The 19,358-nt window shown below is 39.8% G+C and overlaps 2 protein-coding genes across 3 annotated transcripts in view; one reads left to right on the forward strand and one right to left on the reverse strand.

Annotated features, from left to right (window-relative positions):
- LOC107724165 (CD276 antigen homolog) overlaps window positions 1-2,311 on the reverse strand; it is a 13,516-nt gene extending 11,205 nt beyond the window's left edge. For both annotated transcript variants that reach the window (XM_016532970.1, XM_016532971.1), the window contains exon 1: window positions 2,222-2,311. In XM_016532970.1, coding sequence (XP_016388456.1) covers window positions 2,222-2,232 — 11 coding nt within the window. In that variant the 5' untranslated portion in view covers window positions 2,233-2,311. The remainder of the gene's footprint in view (window positions 1-2,221) is intronic.
- Window positions 2,312-3,979: 1,668 nt separating this feature from the next.
- LOC107724160 (uncharacterized) lies at window positions 3,980-7,573 on the forward strand. The gene is made up of 3 exons (XM_016532966.1): window positions 3,980-4,748; window positions 4,838-7,009; window positions 7,322-7,573. The coding sequence occupies exons 1-2, from the start codon at window positions 3,980-3,982 to the stop codon at window positions 6,724-6,726; spliced, it is 2,658 nt and encodes an 885-aa protein (XP_016388452.1). The 3' UTR covers window positions 6,727-7,009; window positions 7,322-7,573.
- The last annotated feature ends 11,785 nt before the right edge of the window (window positions 7,574-19,358 follow it).

Genomic DNA, 19,358 nt, shown 5'->3' on the forward strand with positions numbered 1-19,358 from the left:
TTTTTTCAATAATGGTGATATGATTTTTAAACACATTTCCGATATTGCAATATACATTACCAGTGTTTGCCATACATTGACTTATTTGTGGTGGTTGACTTCGTTGAATAAACAGATCACTGCATGTTTCAAAATAAAAATGTGGCACGGGTGTTTTATATGAATGTATCTTTGAAGGGAAACGACTGTCTTCAGAAAAGTTTCGATGTAATTTTCACTTTATCTGAAGCGTTCATGAGTGGAGCGCTGCTTTGTGTACAGCCATTACTGGGGAAACCTCTGTTTCTGCTGCTCCAAAAGCGCCTCCTGCTGGCAGAGAATGAATTTGCATTTTCAAGAAGCCCGTCTCCAACAACTTGTGTTTTTGTTGTTGCTCACTCTTTTTTCTGATTTCTGCAGCAACTCTGAGCACTTCTCATATTCTTTATCCTGGCTGAAGCATTTTTGTTTCAATCTATAAGAATAATCATCCTATGTTATAGTTTAAAGTTAAACATATTAATATTAATAAGGTGAGTCTGAGAGTCTTATGTTTATTTGATGGGGATTTCACATTTGTTTGTATGAAGGCTAAATACAAATAAAAGGTGAACATTACTTGTAACGTTTTTATTTCTAAAGTATAGTTTTATAGGATGAGGTTTCATTGACTTGGCAAATTCATTTTTCAGAGGTTTGTAGGTACAGACAACTGTTCTGGGCATTCTTGGCAGTTTTTCTGAGGCTTTTTTTTATATTGTTCATATCGATATTGGGATTATATTGTATCGACCAAAATTAAGAAATATATTGTGATATATCCAGCCCTAGTTCAGCCTTATATGTTCGAACCGGAATCAGACAATGAAGGAGAGACTCTAGAAGAAGCAACTTTACCGATTTTTTCCGGGACATTTCCTTGAAAATGAAATTTAACGAAAATGAAATTTAACCACAGTGTCCTCCCTCAGATGGAGGGAGTCTATGGAGACTCATTCGTTGGTGCATCCCAAAACACAACACTTGTAATGCCTCTTTGGTGCTGACATTGTATATCTCCAGCAGCTACAGCAAGAAAACAGTAATGGCGGACTGCTGCTTCTCACTCAGGGCTGTGTCTATGCTAATAGGGCAGAGATCATCACAAATGAGCGGGATTTCTCCCTACGATGATGTGTACGTAGGGAGAAATCTGGAACCGTATGTTTGGAGAGACTGTTTATGATTTATTGGGATTATAAAAGAATGAGTGGGTGGATTTTTACCATTATAGGCTGGTTGTTTTCACACACTGCAGCCACACAACTGTGTTCAAACACCTTATAAAAGTAATTTATGCATAATAGGTCCCCTTTAAATATGGATATTTTATTCTTACAAAAACACATTGATTCACTTCAGGAGGCCTTTATTAACCCCCTGGAGCCAAGTGGAGCACTTTTTGAATATCACCCATTCACTGCCATTATAAAGCCTGGAAGAGCCAGGACATATGTTTTTATATAACATAACATTGTATTCGTCTGAAAGAAGAAAGTATTATACACCTATGGCTTGAGAGTGAATAAATTATGGGGTAATTTTCATTTTTGGGTGAACTATCCCTCTTTAAGACACTGTCTTCACATAGTGGCTATGTTTATGCATCTGGCCCCAGTTCAGTAAACTTTCACAGAGGTTAACAGAAGTAGACAACCATTAAATTTCAGTCTCTTGATTTTGATTAAATACAATTTTTTGTACAGACAGTTTAACGTATTGAAGTCTGTGCACAAATAAAGTAAAGAAATGGCAAAATTATATTTAAGGATGATTTTAATTACATTTTAATGAATGTTGGAACCGTCCACTCTTTTGGGGTCAGTTGCAACATTTGACTTTGTCTATTCAGGAATAAATTGTATTATGATATTTACATGTTACAGGAGTATGGGTGAGTAGCGGACAGATGTGGCCTATTAAAATTTTGGCTTTCTAATACAAACAGTCTCTAAGAAATTGAAGGAATTGCGAAAAAGAGTTTTGCAACCGTCCAAGCTCTCCTACAGTATATAGCACACTAGCACACTTCCAATGGGACAGTCACAGAAGGGCACTCTAAATTAGAAATGCTTAAAGCAAGCAGCTATTTTTGTTGTTGGTGTTCAAACAAAGTATTCAAATGAACAAACAACAAAAGCAAAGTAAAGTAATAATGTAAATGTAATGTAAAAAAATCACATAACTTAAAACATAGCTATACCTGGTTCTCATGTTGCAGGCAGTAGAATATGATCATATGAAAACCTCTTCTTTTTCTTCTCGGACTCTGTCGTAATTTGAGAGGATGGCAGCGGACAGCTGCCAGCCTGCCTGCACAGACTGTGACGTACGAGTTATTTTGAAACTTGACGGAAGAACAGGGTTGACACGTGACATGTGGCCAAGTATGGTGACCCATACTCGGAATTAGTCCTCTGCATTTATCCCATCCAAAGTGCACACACACAGCAGTGAACACACACACCCGGAGCAGTGGGCAGCCATTTTTGCTCCGGCGCCCGGGGAGCAGTTGGGGGTTCGGTGCCTTGCTCAAGGGCACCTCAGTCGTGGTATTGAAGGTGGGAGAGAGCGCTGTACATTCACTCCCCCCACCTACAATCCCTGCCGGTACGAGACTCGAACCCGCAACCTTTTGGTTACGAGTCCGACTCTCTAACCATTAGGCCACGACTTCCCCAGGTTTTCACAACAAAAAAACGTCCAATTGCTACTCAAAACTAGCCCAATCGTGTTTCAAGGTGGGTCCCCCGATAAAAATTGGATAAATAAAATAAAATAAACGTTTTTTGGCAGGTTCCCCTGGTAAAATTCACATTTTAGGGGCTAAATATCACGTTATTGGGGTTGCTTCAAACCGCGGACATTGCACTGTGCAGGTCGATTGTTTTGTGACATTCATGAGAGCTATAGAGAGCAGAGCTTTGGTGTCTTTTTTGATCGGTGCACAGCGACGCTTCAAGTCAAACGAACGAACAAACACTTGCGCATATTTGCATCGCTTTGATCGTTCCCTGTAGATCTCGTCTTCTCACGCGCATCCCCACGATTGGCCGATATTATGTACAATACCTGCATGTTATTGGTCAAACTGCTTTTGATGTTTTAGGCAATATTAAAATCCTGGCCGGGATGTGTCCCGTATGAATGGTGCATATGGCCACCCTAATTAATGGAAGTATAATCTACCAAATGCAATTAATTAATGATCATTGTTATGTCGTGGGTTCGTGCAGTGAGATTAAACACACAGGAGAGCTGTCAGACATCCATGCATTTTTAACACACCCAATTATTGAACACGCCCTCTTTCTTACACATACCATTCAACTGGTATGCTACAATCATTAAATATTAAGTGTCTGTATAATGTTTTTTTTTTTTTTTATCAATTTGCACATCAGATGAAAACTCACATGTATGTGTGCTATCAGGGACTGGATGCTCAGAAATTAATTGCAACATTTTATTAAGTCTTGATTGTCTCAATTCAGGGTTTTTTTCCCCTCACTCACCATGTTTATTTTCATATCTAACCTGTGCAAAAGGCGATAAAGATACTGATGGTGCGCTGTCGCATTGACTCTGTTGGAGACTTTGATTATGAAAGACGCGCATCACGTAGCGGTACGCTACGGGCAGATGTCAGTATGAGGAAGCTGACAGTCTGTGTCTGTGGCAGTTAGCGATCGGTCTCTCTGCATAACGAGCACCAGAGACGTTCATTATCATTTATCAGCCTCAGCTTGACTGTATTTTGTGCCGTGTGCGTCCTATAGGAGTGGGTAACGATCGCTTTACACTGTTCCTTCCCGGTCCTACGCTTGGACCCTCACTCCTGGGAGTTCTGTTGTGCTTCAGGGAACACGCGGTAGTGGTCAGCGGCGACATTCGAGCCATGTTCCATCAGGTTCGACTTCTACCAGAGGATAGGTCACTTCTTAGGTTCATATGGCGTGATATGAGACGAGATGAACGCCCCGACGTTTACGAGTGGCAAGTCTTACCCTTCGGTACCGCCTGCTCACCGTGCTGTGCCACTTTCGCACTTCAGATGCACGCGAAAGATCATGCTGGGACAGAAGAGGGAATGAGACATTCAGTGGAACACTGCTTTTATGTGGACAACTGTCTCCAGAGTGTGCCCACCACAGATGAAGCCATGGCGTTGGTTGACAGTCTCAGGTCAGTGTTATCCTCTGGAGGGTTTGAGATCAGGCAATGGGCTTGCAATAAGCCGGAAGTTCTTCAGCACCTCCCACCAGAAGCAAGGTCAGATAGCATAGAGGGATGGCTATCAAAGAATGAGTCTGGATTGTCAGAACCGATCCTCGGGCTCAGTTGGCAGTGGGAGACAGACACTTTAGGCTACAAGAGTCGGACTCTGGAGTACAAAGTGCTGACCATGAGAAATGTCTATAAAGTGTTAGCCAGACAGTACGACCCCCTGGGATTTATAGCTCCCTACACAACTCGCGCCAAGCTGATTGTCCAAAGCATGTGGGACAAACCGCGCAATTGGGACGACCCCCTCTTACCTGCAGGCTTGCAACTGGCATGGATGGAGTGGGAATCTGAGTTGCCCTTGCTGGCGAGTATTTCACTGCCCAGACCTTATACTCCCACTCATACCCAACAGGGGATTGCCTCTCGGCAGATTCACGTGTTTAGTGATGCCTCCGAAAAGGCGTATGGGTCAGTGTCTTACATGAGGACAGAGGATGCCCAGGGTAGGGTCTATTTAGCTTTCATAGCAGCCAGATCCAGAGTAGCACCCCGCAGACAGCATTCTATTCCCCGTTTGAGCTTTGGACAGCAGCTCAACTTGCTAAGACCATAGAGAGAGAGCTGACGGTGAAGTTGGATCAGATGGATCAGATCAGTGACTCGACAACAGTGCTGACATGGTTGCGGTCTGAGTCCTGCCGCTTCAAGGTGTTCGTTGGTACTCGTGTGGCGGAGATCCAGGAGCTTACCGCAGAGTGTACCTGGCGCTATGTGGACTCCGCACAGAACCCAGCAGACGATGTCACCAGGGGAAAGACCTTAGCAGAATTAGGCATGCCTAATCGTTGGAGTCAAGGCCCATCCTTCCTCTTCAAAGGACCTGCCGAATGGCCATCCTTATCAGGAGAGGTGTCAGAACTTGATACCTCAGAATACAGGAAGCCAACTTCATGTGGAGTGGTATCCAGTGTGGATAGACAGGAAACCCCTCCGGATCAGTCATACTCGTCATGGAGAGCTCTGGTAGAGGCAGTAGCGAAGGAGGCTCATGGGGCGGCGGACCCAGAGAAGTCCTTGTCTGCAGGGGACTATCGGCAAGCAGAGTTGACTGTTTTCCGTAGGTGTCAATCAGAGTGCTTTACCGATGAGCTGCGTCGTCTCAAAGCTGGAAGAATAGTATGTCGGAGCAGCCGGCTTCTTACCCTATCCCCAGAGCTAGACCCGGTGGAGGGAGTGATACGAGTAGGAGGTAGACTCCGACGTGCAGAGTGGCTGGACCCTGCGTTCAAGCATCCAATTATTTTGGACCCTTCGCATGGCACAACTAAGCTGCTTATCCAAGATTATGATGCACGTCTATGTCACCCAGGACCAGAGCGGGTCTTCGCAGAAATACGGCGTCACTTCTGGATCCTCCGAGGTAGAGAGGCGATTAAGAGGGTTCAACATCAATGTCAAGAGTGCAGGAGATGGAAATCCAAGCCGTCAATCCCGAAGATGGCTGATTTACCAGTAGCCCGTCTACGGTTGTACAAGCCGGCGTTCTACTCGACTGGAGTAGATTGTTTTGGACCATTCCAAGTCAAGCTAGGGAGGCGTTCAGAAAAGAGATGGGGTATCATTTATAAGTGCCTCACCACCCGAGCTGTGCACTTGGACCTCATACACGGGATGGATGCCGACTCCTTTCTGATGAGTCTCAGAAGATTCATTGCCCGTCGAGGGACTCCAGCGGAGCTCTACTCAGATCAGGGTACGAATTTTAGAGGAGGTGAGAAGGAGCTCAGTGAATGCTTCCGCGGTATGTCCTCAGATCTCCGACAACTTCTTGCCAAACAGAAGATTGATTTCAGATTCAATCCTCCTGCCGCACCTCATTTTGGGGGTACGTGGGAGCGGGAAATCAAGTCTGTCAAGACAGCTTTGTACACGGTCATAGGAGTTCAGCCAATCTCTGAAGAGGTACTGCACACAGTTCTTTTTGAAGTTGAGGCTATCTTAAATTCAAAGCCGCTGGGTTACACCTCATCTGATGTTGTTGACTTGGATGCCATAACCCCAAACGTCCTCCTCATGGGGCGGCCTGATGGGGCACTGCCTCAAGTAGTGTATCCTAGGAGTGAGGGACTGAGCAAACGGAGATGGCGACATTGCCAAGTTATAGCGGATCACTTCTGGGCCAGGTTCATTCAGAGTTATTTGCCGACCTTGCAGCACAGGCAGAAGTGGCATGGAGCCCCAGAGGATCTGAGAGTGGGCTCAGTAGTTCTGTTGATAGATCCGCAGTTCCCCAGAGCACTCTGGCCCATTGGTAGAGTGGTTGCAGTACATAGCAGTGCAGATGGTCACGTGAGGTCTGCAGATGTCCAAGTCAAGGATAAGGTCTATACCAGGCCTGTTGCCCGGATTATTACTCTTCCGGCAATCCCTGAATCAGAGGAGGATGAGCGATGCACTCCAATGGCCACCGATTCAACTTAGCCTTTTACAGAGACAAATTGCATGCAATTTGGGGGCGGCTGTGCAAAAGGCGATAAAGATACTGATGGTGCGCTGTCGCATTGACTCTGTTGGAGACTTTGATTATGAAAGACGCGCATCACGTAGCGGTACGCTACGGGCAGATGTCAGTATGAGGAAGCTGACAGTCTGTGTCTGTGGCAGTTAGCGATCGGTCTCTCTGCATAACGAGCACCAGAGACGTGCAGGACCAATTTATCAGCCTCAGCTTGACTGTATTTTGTGCCGTGTGCGTCCTATAGGAGTGGGTAACGATCGCTTTACACTGTTTTCAGTTTATAGTTGTTTTGTTAGTTGTGACGCAGTTATGAAGCGAGATATGCTACATGATAATGGTAACGCACACGTGCTGTATCTGATGTATCTACGATTGCAGTTAAAGTTACAATGTTAATACCTTTATTATCGATCATGTAGATATCAATGAATGTGATGTTATATTCAGTGTTTCTACTATGGTATTCCAGCTGGAGGGGAGCAGCCTATAATGTATGTCAATGATGTTAGTTCATTCTTCTAATTGCTGATGTTAGATTCCTGATCTTTGTGTTTGCAGATAAACCACACACATCCACAAAACCTGTACTCATATGCCCTGCATATCTCTACAATCATACAATCAAGCTCCTGTCCGTTGATAATCATCCAGTCTGTCGTGAGTCAAACCAACTGCAGTAAAGATTGCACGGCAGATAGCCTGTACATTTGATTCCCTCTGGAAGAATATAACTCACTCATGATTCAGCCTCTCCATCTCTATGCGCTCGGCTGCTGTCATTACAGAGACTGAACAGAGCTAAGAATATTCATCTCATTATGGCGTGATATGAGACGAGATGAACGCCCCGACGTTTACGAGTGGCAAGTCTTACCCTTCGGTACCGCCTGCTCACCGTGCTGTGCCACTTTCGCACTTCAGATGCACGCGAAAGATCATGCTGGGACAGAAGAGGGAGTGAGACATTCAGTGGAACACTGCTTCTATGTGGACAACTGTCTCCGGAGTGTGCGCACCACAGACGAAGCCATGGCGTTGGTTGACAGTCTCAGGTCAGTGTTATTCTCTGGAGGGTTTGAGATCAGGCAATGGGCTTGCAATAAGCCGGAAGTTCTTCAGCACCTCCCACCAGAAGCAAGGTCAGATAGCCTAGAGGGATGGCTCTCAAAGAATGAGTCTGGATTGTCAGAACCGATCCTCGGGCTCAGTTGGCAATGGGAGACAGACACTTTAGGCTACAAGAGTCGGACTCTGGAGTACAAAGTGCTGACCATGAGAAATGTCTATAAAGTGTTAGCCAGACAATACGACCCCCTGGGATTTATAGCTCCCTACACAACTCGCGCCAAGCTGATTGTCCAAAGTATGTGGGACAAACCGCGCGATTGGGACGACCCCCTCTTACCTGCAGACTTGCAACTGGCATGGATGGAGTGGGAATCTGAGTTGCCCTTGCTGGCGAGTATTTCACTGCCCAGACCTTATACTCCCACTCATACCCAACAGGGGATTGCCTCACGGCAGATTCACGTGTTTAGTGATGCCTCCGAAAAGGCGTATGGGTCAGTGTCTTACATGAGGACAGAGGATGCCCAGGGTAGGGTCTATTTAGCTTTCATAGCAGCCAGATCCAGAGTAGCACCCCGCAGACAGCATTCTATTCCCCGTCTTGAGCTTTGACAGCAGCTCAACTTGCTAAGACCATAGAGAGAGAGCTGACGGTGAAGTTGGATCAGATCGTCCTTTGGAGTGACTCGACAACAGTGCTGACATGGTTGCGGTCTGAGTCTTGCCGCTTCAAGGTGTTCGTGGGTACTCGTGTGGCGGAGATCCAGGAGCTTACAGCAGAGTGTACCTGGCGCTATGTGGACTCCGCACAGAACCCAGCAGACGATGTCACCAGGGGAAAGACCTTAGCGGAATTAGGCATGCCTAATCGTTGGAGTCAAGGCCCATCCTTCCTCTTCAAAGGACCTGTCGAATGGCCATCCTTACCAGGAGAGGTGCCAGAACTTGATACCTCAGAATACAGGAAGCCAACTTCATGTGGAGTGGTATCCAGTGTGGATAGACAGGAAACCCCTCCGGATCAGTCATACTCGTCATGGAGAGCTCTGGTAGAGGCAGTAGCGAAGGAGGCTCATGGGGCGGCGGACCCAGAGAAGTCCTTGTCTGCAGGGGACTATCGGCAAGCAGAGTTGACTGTTTTCCGTAGGTGTCAATCAGAGTGCTTTACCGATGAGCTGCGTCGTCTCAAAGCTGGAAGAATAGTATGTCGGAGCAGCCGGCTTCTTACCCTATCCCCAGAGCTAGACCCGGTGGAGGGAGTGATACGAGTAGGAGGTAGACTCCGACGTGCAGAGTGGCTGGACCCTGCGTTCAAGCATCCAATTATTTTGGACCCTTCGCATGGCACAACATTTTCTGAAGATTACATTTAATTGCTTTTGTTTTAAAACATAAACATTAAAATAATGTTAGATGATGGTAAAGGCAATCTAAATGTCAAAATAAAGAAATGCTCAATTTATTAGCATCAAATATAAATTATCAGCCGATAATAATAAACTAAAAAAATCTATAATATCGGCCAATAACCCAACACACTCTTAAAGGGATAGTTCACCCAAAAATGACAATTTGATGTTTATCTGCTTACCCCCAGGGCATCCAAGATGTAGGTGACTTTGTTTCTTCAGTAGAACACATATGATGATTTTTAACTTTAACCGTTGCAGTCTATCAGTCTTATAATGCATGGCAATGGTAACAAAATCTATGAGAGTAAAAAAAACATGCACAGACAAATCCAAATTAAACCCTACGGCTCGTGACGACACATTGATGTCGGTAGTGGTGACTTTCCACGTATTCCCAACTTCTGAGCCTGCTCGCCTGAAGTTATGGTTGATTGCTCTTCGGCTGGATATCAACACACCCATTAACGTAAACTACGCCAGAGCGCGTACACACCTCACGCACCGGATGCCGTGCGCGCACTCAAAGCATTTGTACATAGTGGTGTATTAGAGGTAAAACATTATATAAATACTGTTCGGTTTCTCGCACAAACCGATCGTTTCTTGTCTTAGGACATCAATGTGTCGTCACGAGCCGTAGGGTTTAATTTGGATTTGTCTGTGCATGTTTTTTTTTACTCTCATAGATTTTGTTACCATTGCCATGCATTATACGACTGATAGACTGCAACGGTTGGAGTTAAAAATCATCATATGTGTTCTACTGAAGAAACAAAGTCACCTACATCTTGGATGCCCTGGGGGTAAGCAGATAAACATCAAATATTCATTTTTGGGTGAACTATCCCTTTAAGGCAATATGTAACTATTTCAAATTTTCACAAGTTGGTGGCTAATTCGTATGAATTTGTACATTCCCATTCATATGTTTATACATACAATTCGCTTATGTCCCACTGATGGTTAGATTTAGATTACCTTTATGCTTACTCTTTTGAAAAATCTTTTATTTTTATTTATTTTAATTAAATTAGTTTCTATATGAATCACATCACACAAAATCCTCCCTGTGAAATAGTTACGTTTTCTCATGAGATCGAGTTGATAACCGATATGATACCGATATATTGTGCATTCCCAAATAAAAATACATGGGATATATCTACAAAAATATCAACATAATGCTGTAAGTGTTGTGATTGCATAAACATTTTTTATTTTATTGAATTCTCAGGACTATTGAAGGTTTGTGCTTGTAGAAATAGAAGGCCTGCAGAACTTTCACAACAACTTCATAACACTGACCTACAGCCGACACAAGTTATTCAACAGCATCTAGATCCAAACCAATCACAGGTACATTATCTATCTATCTATCTATCTATCTATCTATCTAAAACTCATTTCTTAATTGTTCTTTCGGCATGCTGAAGAGGACTCTTCCATGTTGTATACAAATATTCATCCTGGTCCAGTCAACAGCACTTATGTTGCTTTGCAGCTGCCAAAACCATAAAACGAAGCGTGCAGCTGACCTCATACTTATTTCACAGCATTTAAGAACAAACTGAAACTCTTGTGGTTGTCCAAGCACACATTTAGATGATGGATGTGCACTGTGGTTTGGTTTGCTTCAGAAAAAGTGTTGCGTCCAGACAGGTGGTCTGCATTTTAACCCAGTCAAGAGTTTTTCTCTTTGCCTTTGTGTTATACTATAAATGTAAATCTTTAAATTTATGTTATGTAATATCTTCAGTCAGTCACTTATGAAGTTCATGTGATTGGTAAAAAAAGTGGCCGGAGCAAACCTGACTTCCTGTGATTGACGTGTTTGATATTTTGTGATGCTAACATTTGTGTATCAGTCTTCTCACCAAGTGTTTGATATGCTATGATATATTATGCATTATAGATTTTATAGCAAATGAAGGCCTTTCAGCGACTGCTAATGTTATTAACTTAAAGTGCTAATTAAAAGGCTTATTAAATGAAAGTGTCATGAAATCCCCTTATATCATCACACTTCTGCAGAATGCTTAAAAAAGGTGTGATAATTTGCAGAAAGGAACATATGGAGGTGGGGACAGCCACACAAATGTCTAGATCTGAGATAAGCAGAGTAATACTAGCAATATTTGTCAACTGAGAATAATAGTTGTTCTGAATATCCTGTAGGCTAAGTTTTCAAACCACACTGCTGCTGTAGCTGTAATTCAGCAACAAGTCTCAAAAATCAGCCAGTAATGTCTAAAAATGCAAGCGTTGGATCAGATTTCTCATTCTTTTTGACAATGACTTTATGTTAAATTTCCATTATGTTTTCTCCATTAAATACAAAGACTGTATGAATAAAACTTGTGCGTTTGAGCAGTTTTATTTGAAAAACAAATGCATGCTGAATGGACTCTGGCTCTGATTTGAACTCTTTTAGCTCTGTGCTCTATTTAATGTAACATTCATTCATAGTTAACTTTATTAAAAGAAAGAAAAACATTGAAAATAACATACAGTTACTAATTTTCCTGGGCATGCCGTACTTGTCTCTAGTGACCTTTTATGGTCTCTTCAGAACATACTTTCTCTTTAGTGAAGACACAACAGCGCCTCTACTTGGCAGACAGGATGAGCAGACAAATAATTCCAGTGAAGCAGCAGATGAAATAAAAACCTCTGCGTCAACACTAGAGGTCAGTAGACTGTAATCACTGGAGGTGAGTCTATAAGACACATTCAACATAAATATGCAATATTTATTTTTTTGTCATACTGAGTATCTCTAGATTATTACATAACTGTTAATAAGCAGGGTTTATTTAGTTATATGCATGCAGTACTCTGACTCTGCTACAAGGAAACAATAATAAATAATAAAAAATATGAGTATTGAGGTGGTTTATAAATGAGCCACAAACCAGCTAAGTGGAAGCAAAAAGATGATGAAACCACTTCCTGGTGTGTCACATTTCCAGTGTAACCTCCTTAAAATACAAAACACACACACACACACACACAAACGAAAAAAAAAATTCTTAAAAAACAAACAAACAAAAAAACATTCACATATAAAACCCATGTGCACTATTTTTTGTTATAAATATGAATGCTCTCTGATGAGCTTAGTTTATGAGTCAAACAGAAACCTGTTGTGGTCTGAGCTTTATTTGGGTCAGTGACGCACAGAAGTCAACTATGAACTATGAATGTGTATGTGTGTGGTTTTTTTTTTCTTTTCTTTTTTCTGTTGGGTGAACAAATAGTACTTGTTCCTAATAGTGTGTCTATTAATGTATGTGTGGTTGATTCGTTTGTGAGTAAAGTATATCTTGTCCAACTGTATGAACCTCACAGTCTCACACCCATTCTGCTTAAATTTTGTGCAAAGCTATATGTGGTGACCTTTTCATCATAAACTGTATTTCAAGTCAAAATATCAACAATTATAGTCCATTTGGCTAAAGCTCAGAGCTGGTAACTGGAAGGTTGTTGGTTTGAGTCCTGCAAGGAGAAAGTCAAAAGCCATTATGTGCTGTTAACTGAGGGACAACCTGGTTACACCTGGGTTTAACATTTGATAGAATCAGTGCATGCTACAGAAAATGAAAAGATATAGTGATTCACATTTAAAAATAATACAGAATTAAAAACAGTATACATATTTTTCCCCATAGGCTAAAACACCAGCTTTCGCCAACAATCCAAAGCGCTCGCCTCAACTCTTAAGGAATATTACACTCAGTAAGATATATAAATATAAACACTGAAGAATTTATTTGTTTCTGTTACTGATATAATAACAGGGCTGTGTACAAAAAGAAATAATAACCACAACTATGTGCCTGTGCGCGTTCACGCGCTAGGATGTACACTCCTGTCTAGGAATTTCGAGTGATTATTGAGGTGATTGTATCATAAGTTAAACTGCTGAAGAATATGGTTCTCGCTTTAGATTTGCTTCGTTTATGGTTGTGGCATTTCAATGGTATGTATTTAAATACTTTTTATTCATTCAGTTCTTGCAATATAGAGAAAAATAGTGGTATGTAAATTTGCAGGAGTTACATGTCAACCACTGTTTTGTTTTTTTTAATAATGGAAGAGAGTTTAAGTTTTTCTCATCTATGTCAAATCAGTCTGAAATGCAACTCACTTTTTACTGTTTAGTTAGGTAAAAAGTGGAATAAAGAAAGTAAAAGGGTAATGTTCGTGTATGAATGTGTTTCAGGAGTGTTTGGTGTTGAAGCAGGTGAAACGAAGAGTTTGTCAGTGATGGAGGGAGATTCTGTCACTCTACACATTGATGTTACTGACATACAGGGAAGTGATGCAGTGATAGAGTGGATGTTTGGAGCTGAAAACCCAGATATTGTCATTGCTGAAATCAACAGAGCAGCAAATATCAGTCATGTTACTGATGAGATATTCAGAGACAGAGTGAAGATGGACAGTCAGACTGGATCTCTCACCATCACAAACATCAGAACCACAGACTCTGGACTTTATCAAGTAGAGATCACCACAAATAAAGAAGCAGAGAAAACGTTCAATGTTACTGTCTATGGTGAGTACAGCAGCAGAATTTTTTTCTCTCCAGAACTGTGTTTTGACCATAAATCTTTATCACAAATGTATATTGAAGTGAATGAAATACAAGGAAAAAAAGTAATTTATTAGTACTGTCCCCTGTTCATGTTGACTCTGATTTCTCTTCATCCTCTGATATTTTCCAGCTCTTCTTCCCGTTCCTGTCATCATCAGAAACACTTCACAATGTTCTTCATCTTCTGGAAGTTCATCAGTGTCTAAATGTTCACTGCTGTGTTCAGTGCTGAATGTGAATCATGTGACTCTCTCCTGGTACAAAGGAAACAGTGTAATCTCCAGCATCAGTGCGTCTGATCTCAGCATCAGTCTCTCTTTACCTCTGGAGGTGGAACATCAGGATAAAAACACCTACAGCTGTGTGCTGAACAACAACATCAGCAACCAGACCAAACATCTGGACATCAGCCAACTCTGTCAGCCGTGTGCAGGTACATCAGAGATGATATTAGTGTTATACACTGAGCTGATCTTCTTTCAGCTGCCTGGTTTTTGATGATAACATTTTTTTTTTAAAGAATTTTCTTTTATTGCTTTTCAAATATATATATATATATATATATATATACAGTATATAACCCACATATGTATTTTTTATATAGTATTTCATTAGATTAATTGATCATTGTCATCATATTATTTAGATTTTATTTACCAATTTATGATTTAATTTAATGTTTACTAATTGTCATTCTGTGTAATAGATTTCGTCCCCATTCAGACTGTTACTCTGGTGTTTGGTCTGATCAGTGTTGTTCTGGTCTTTGGGATGTTTGGTGAGTTGGATTCTGACTTATTACAATTCAATGTACAGTAGCATGACCGTAGCGTCTGTAAAATAGGAACATCATTTAATTTTCTGGTACATTGGTTAAGTTGTTCTTAATGTGTTAAGATTTTTTTCTTCTTAGCATTATTAGGGCTATTAAAGGTTTTTGCTGATGGAAGTTCAAGTAAGAAACACCCACAACGTCCTGAAGATACAGACTTACAGCAGCTACTTATGGGTCTCAAACAACCTGAAGACTCGACACAAACACTGATACATTATGTACAAGTGTGATTAATATGAGTTATTGATTTCCAAATAATATATTTCAGAGTTGTGCAGCTCCTTTGTCAGTCTCTTAACTGCAACATGCTTGATAAAGCATATTTCAATATACTGATGTGGACATTTACATATTGGGTGAAGGATTTGGGTCAATAGCAGAACTAGATATTCATGATGTAAGAGGTTCATAGTGACTGGATTTGATATGTTTCCATATTTCTTAGATTTAGCATGCATAATATCTTGAATTGCTCCATATTATGTTTAACTACAATGTTGGATTTCCAAAAATGTTTATTAGTTGATGTTTCTGTGTTCCCTTTTTAATAAAAAACAAAACAAAACAATTCTTTGTGATTTTCATTTATTCTTGATTCTAAGATTAATGTATATGCATCATATAACATACATTAAATGACACTAAACAAAAATATGGTAACATATTTAGTTCATACAGTTTTAAAAAGTGTACTGATTACATCGAACTGTTGACAACAAATTGATTCTTGTGGCTCGCAGACAGAAAACGTTTCTTGCAGTGTTCAATTTACACACTTACCTGCAACATAAAACTCTTCACTGCTCTTTTATTGTATTTCCTTCAGAAAATATAATTTTATAATGTTAAAGTGATATTTAATAGATATAATGCTCCTGGATGTGTTGAACAAACCAGTTTTGACACAAACATTGTTTGGTGATTTAGGTCAGATGGTTTAGAGTTTTTAAAATGTCAAGGTTCAAAACAAATGCAAATAAATAAATAAATGAATAAGAAATAATAAGAAAAAAATACTTACCTGTTTAAAAGTTCTGAGATCAGTAGGTTAGTCACTTTTAAGTGCTTTAAGGTTAATCAGAATACACAATACTGCAAGTTTAAGGTCTCACACTGAAAGCAAATGAGAGACGATGATGGCTGATTGTGTTTGACATCTCAGACATAGGCCTACAATCCTGTTTAAAAAGTCACATTCACACTACAGTAACCTGGAGCAAAAGACAAAACCCTTTTTTTTTTTTTGCTGTTGTGTAGTGCATTTTTTCAAGTGATGTCTATTTTTCGGGGTGGTATTATTTGAGGAAAATGTATCCTCACAATAAAATCAAAACCAGTAGCCGAGTTATAGTTTGTTTCAGGGCTCAGGCTTTTCTTCAGTTTGTGTTCGGTGTTGTGTTGTTACTAAAGCTGTGATCTGATTGGTCACGTGTGCTCCGGTGGGCGTGGCTACTATTGCTGCTTTAGTTCAAGATATCAGAGCCAGAATAAACCTGATATCATCAAACATGGACAATTTTAGATACCCTAAAAGATAAACTTACTGATGAGATATTCAGAGACAGAGTGAAGATGGACAGTCAGACTGGATCTCTCACCATCACAAACATCAGAACCACAGACTCTGGACTTTATCAAGTAGAGATCACCACAAATAAAGAAGCAGAGAAAACGTTCAATGTTACTGTCTATGGTGAGTACAGCAGCAGAATTTTTTTCTCTCCAGAACTGTGTTTTGACCATAAATCTTTATCACAAATGTATATTGAAGTGAATGAAATACAAGGAAAAAAAGTAATTTATTAGTACTGTCCCCTGTTCATGTTGACTCTGATTTCTCTTCATCCTCTGATATTTTCCAGCTCTTCTTCCCGTTCCTGTCATCATCAGAAACACTTCACAATGTTCTTCATCTTCTGGAAGTTCATCAGTGTCTAAATGTTCACTGCTGTGTTCAGTGCTGAATGTGAATCATGTGACTCTCTCCTGGTACAAAGGAAACAGTGTAATCTCCAACATCAGTGCGTCTGATCTCAGCATCAGTCTCTCTTTACCTCTGGAGGTGGAACATCAGGATAAAAACACCCACAGCTGTGTGCTGAACAACAACATCAGCAACCAGACCAAACATCTGGACATCAGCCAACTCTGTCAGCCGTGTGCAGGTACATCAGAGATGATATTAGTGTTATACACTGAGCTGATCTTCTTTCAGCTGCCTGGTTTTTGATGATAACATTTTTTTTTTAAAGAATTTTCTTTTATTGCTTTTCAAATATATATATATATATATATATATATACAGTATATAACCCACATATGTATTTTTTATATAGTATTTCATTAGATTAATTGATCATTGTCATCATATTATTTAGATTTTATTTACCAATTTATGATTTAATTTAATGTTTACTAATTGTCATTCTGTGTAATAGATTTCGTCCCCATTCAGACTGTTACTCTGGTGTTTGGTCTGATCAGTGTTGTTCTGGTCTTTGGGATGTTTGGTGAGTTGGATTCTGACTTATTACAATTCAATGTACAGTAGCATGACCGTAGCGTCTGTAAAATAGGAACATCATTTAATTTTCTGGTACATTGGTTAAGTTGTTCTTAATGTGTTAAGATTTTTTTCTTCTTAGCATTATTAGGGCTATTAAAGGTTTTTGCTGATGGAAGTTCAAGTAAGAAACACCCACAACGTCCTGAAGATACAGACTTACAGCAGCTACTTATGGGTCTCAAACAACCTGAAGACTCGACACAAACACTGATACATTATGTACAAGTGTGATTAATATGAGTTATTGATTTCCAAATAATATATTTCAGAGTTGTGCAGCTCCTTTGTCAGTCTCTTAACTGCAACATGCTTGATAAAGCATATTTCAATATACTGATGTGGACATTTACATATTGGGTGAAGGATTTGGGTCAATAGCAGAACTAGATATTCATGATGTAAGAGGTTCATAGTGACTGGATTTGATATGTTTCCATATTTCTTAGATTTAGCATGCATAATATCTTGAATTGCTCCATATTATGTTTAACTACAATGTTGGATTTCCAAAAATGTTTATTAGTTGATGTTTCTGTGTTCCCTTTTTAATAAAAAACAAAACAAAACAATTCTTTGTGATTTTCATTTATTCTTGATTCTAAGATTAATGTATATGCATCATATAACATACATTAAATGACACTAAACAAAAATATGGTAACATATTTAGTTCATACAGTTTTAAAAAGTGTACTGATTACATCGAACTGTTGACAACAAATTGATTCTTGTGGCTCGCAGACAGAAAACGTTTCTTGCAGTGTTCAATTTACACACTTACCTGCAACATAAAACTCTTCACTGCTCTTTTATTGTATTTCCTTCAGAAAATATAATTTTATAATGTTAAAGTGATATTTAATAGATATAATGCTCCTGGATGTGTTGAACAAACCAGTTTTGACACAAACATTGTTTGGTGATTTAGGTCAGATGGTTTAGAGTTTTTAAAATGTCAAGGTTCAAAACAAATGCAAATAAATAAATAAATGAATAAGAAATAATAAGAAAAAAATACTTACCTGTTTAAAAGTTCTGAGATCAGTAGGTTAGTCACTTTTAAGTGCTTTAAGGTTAATCAGAATACACAATACTGCAAGTTTAAGGTCTCACACTGAAAGCAAATGAGAGACGATGATGGCTGATTGTGTTTGACATCTCAGACATAGGCCTACAATCCTGTTTAAAAAGTCACATTCACACTACAGTAACCTGGAGCAAAAGACAAAACCCTTTTTTTTTTTTTGCTGTTGTGTAGTGCATTTTTTCAAGTGATGTCTATTTTTCGGGGTGGTATTATTTGAGGAAAATGTATCCTCACAATAAAATCAAAACCAGTAGCCGAGTTATAGTTTGTTTCAGGGCTCAGGCTTTTCTTCAGTTTGTGTTCGGTGTTGTGTTGTTACTAAAGCTGTGATCTGATTGGTCACGTGTGCTCCGGTGGGCGTGGCTACTATTGCTGCTTTAGTTCAAGATATCAGAGCCAGAATAAACCTGATATCATCAAACATGGACAATTTTAGATACCCTAAAAGATAAACAAAGTATTTTTATTTCTTGATGAACATTTCAAAGTGTCTTTTTGTCAACTCATTTTGTTGCAATTTAATGTGAATATTCGTATACCATGAAGCATATGAACAGTTCAGGTTAAAAAAAAAAAAAAACAAAGCAAACCATACACACTGAGAGGTGCTGAGATCAGTATGTTAACTTTTCAATTTTTAAAGGTTCATCAAAAAATATGTAGTAAATGGGGAAATAAGTCTGTGGTCACATTCACACAGAAGGCAAGTGATAGACATGTAACCACACTATTGGCTGATTGTATTGGACATCTCACACACATACAACCCTGTCAAAACCAGTCACATTCAGACTACAATAAACTGGAGCAACAGACAAAACGTTCACACAACATTCCTAAGTTTACAAGGATAGGTTTTAAAAAAAATAAGCATAACAAATACAAAAATTGCGTTTTCAGTATGGGTGCGTGTAATTTACATTCCAGAGTAAAATGTCCAAGTATCGTCAATTTATATTTTAATTAATCATACATGTTACATATTTCAACTGGTCATCTCGTTTTATTAATATTTATTAGGATTTTTTCA

This window comes from Sinocyclocheilus rhinocerous, unplaced genomic scaffold (assembly GCF_001515625.1).
Source record: "Sinocyclocheilus rhinocerous isolate Xijiao unplaced genomic scaffold, SAMN03320098_v1.1 scaffold2170, whole genome shotgun sequence".
Classification (NCBI taxonomy): domain Eukaryota; kingdom Metazoa; phylum Chordata; class Actinopteri; order Cypriniformes; family Cyprinidae; genus Sinocyclocheilus; species Sinocyclocheilus rhinocerous.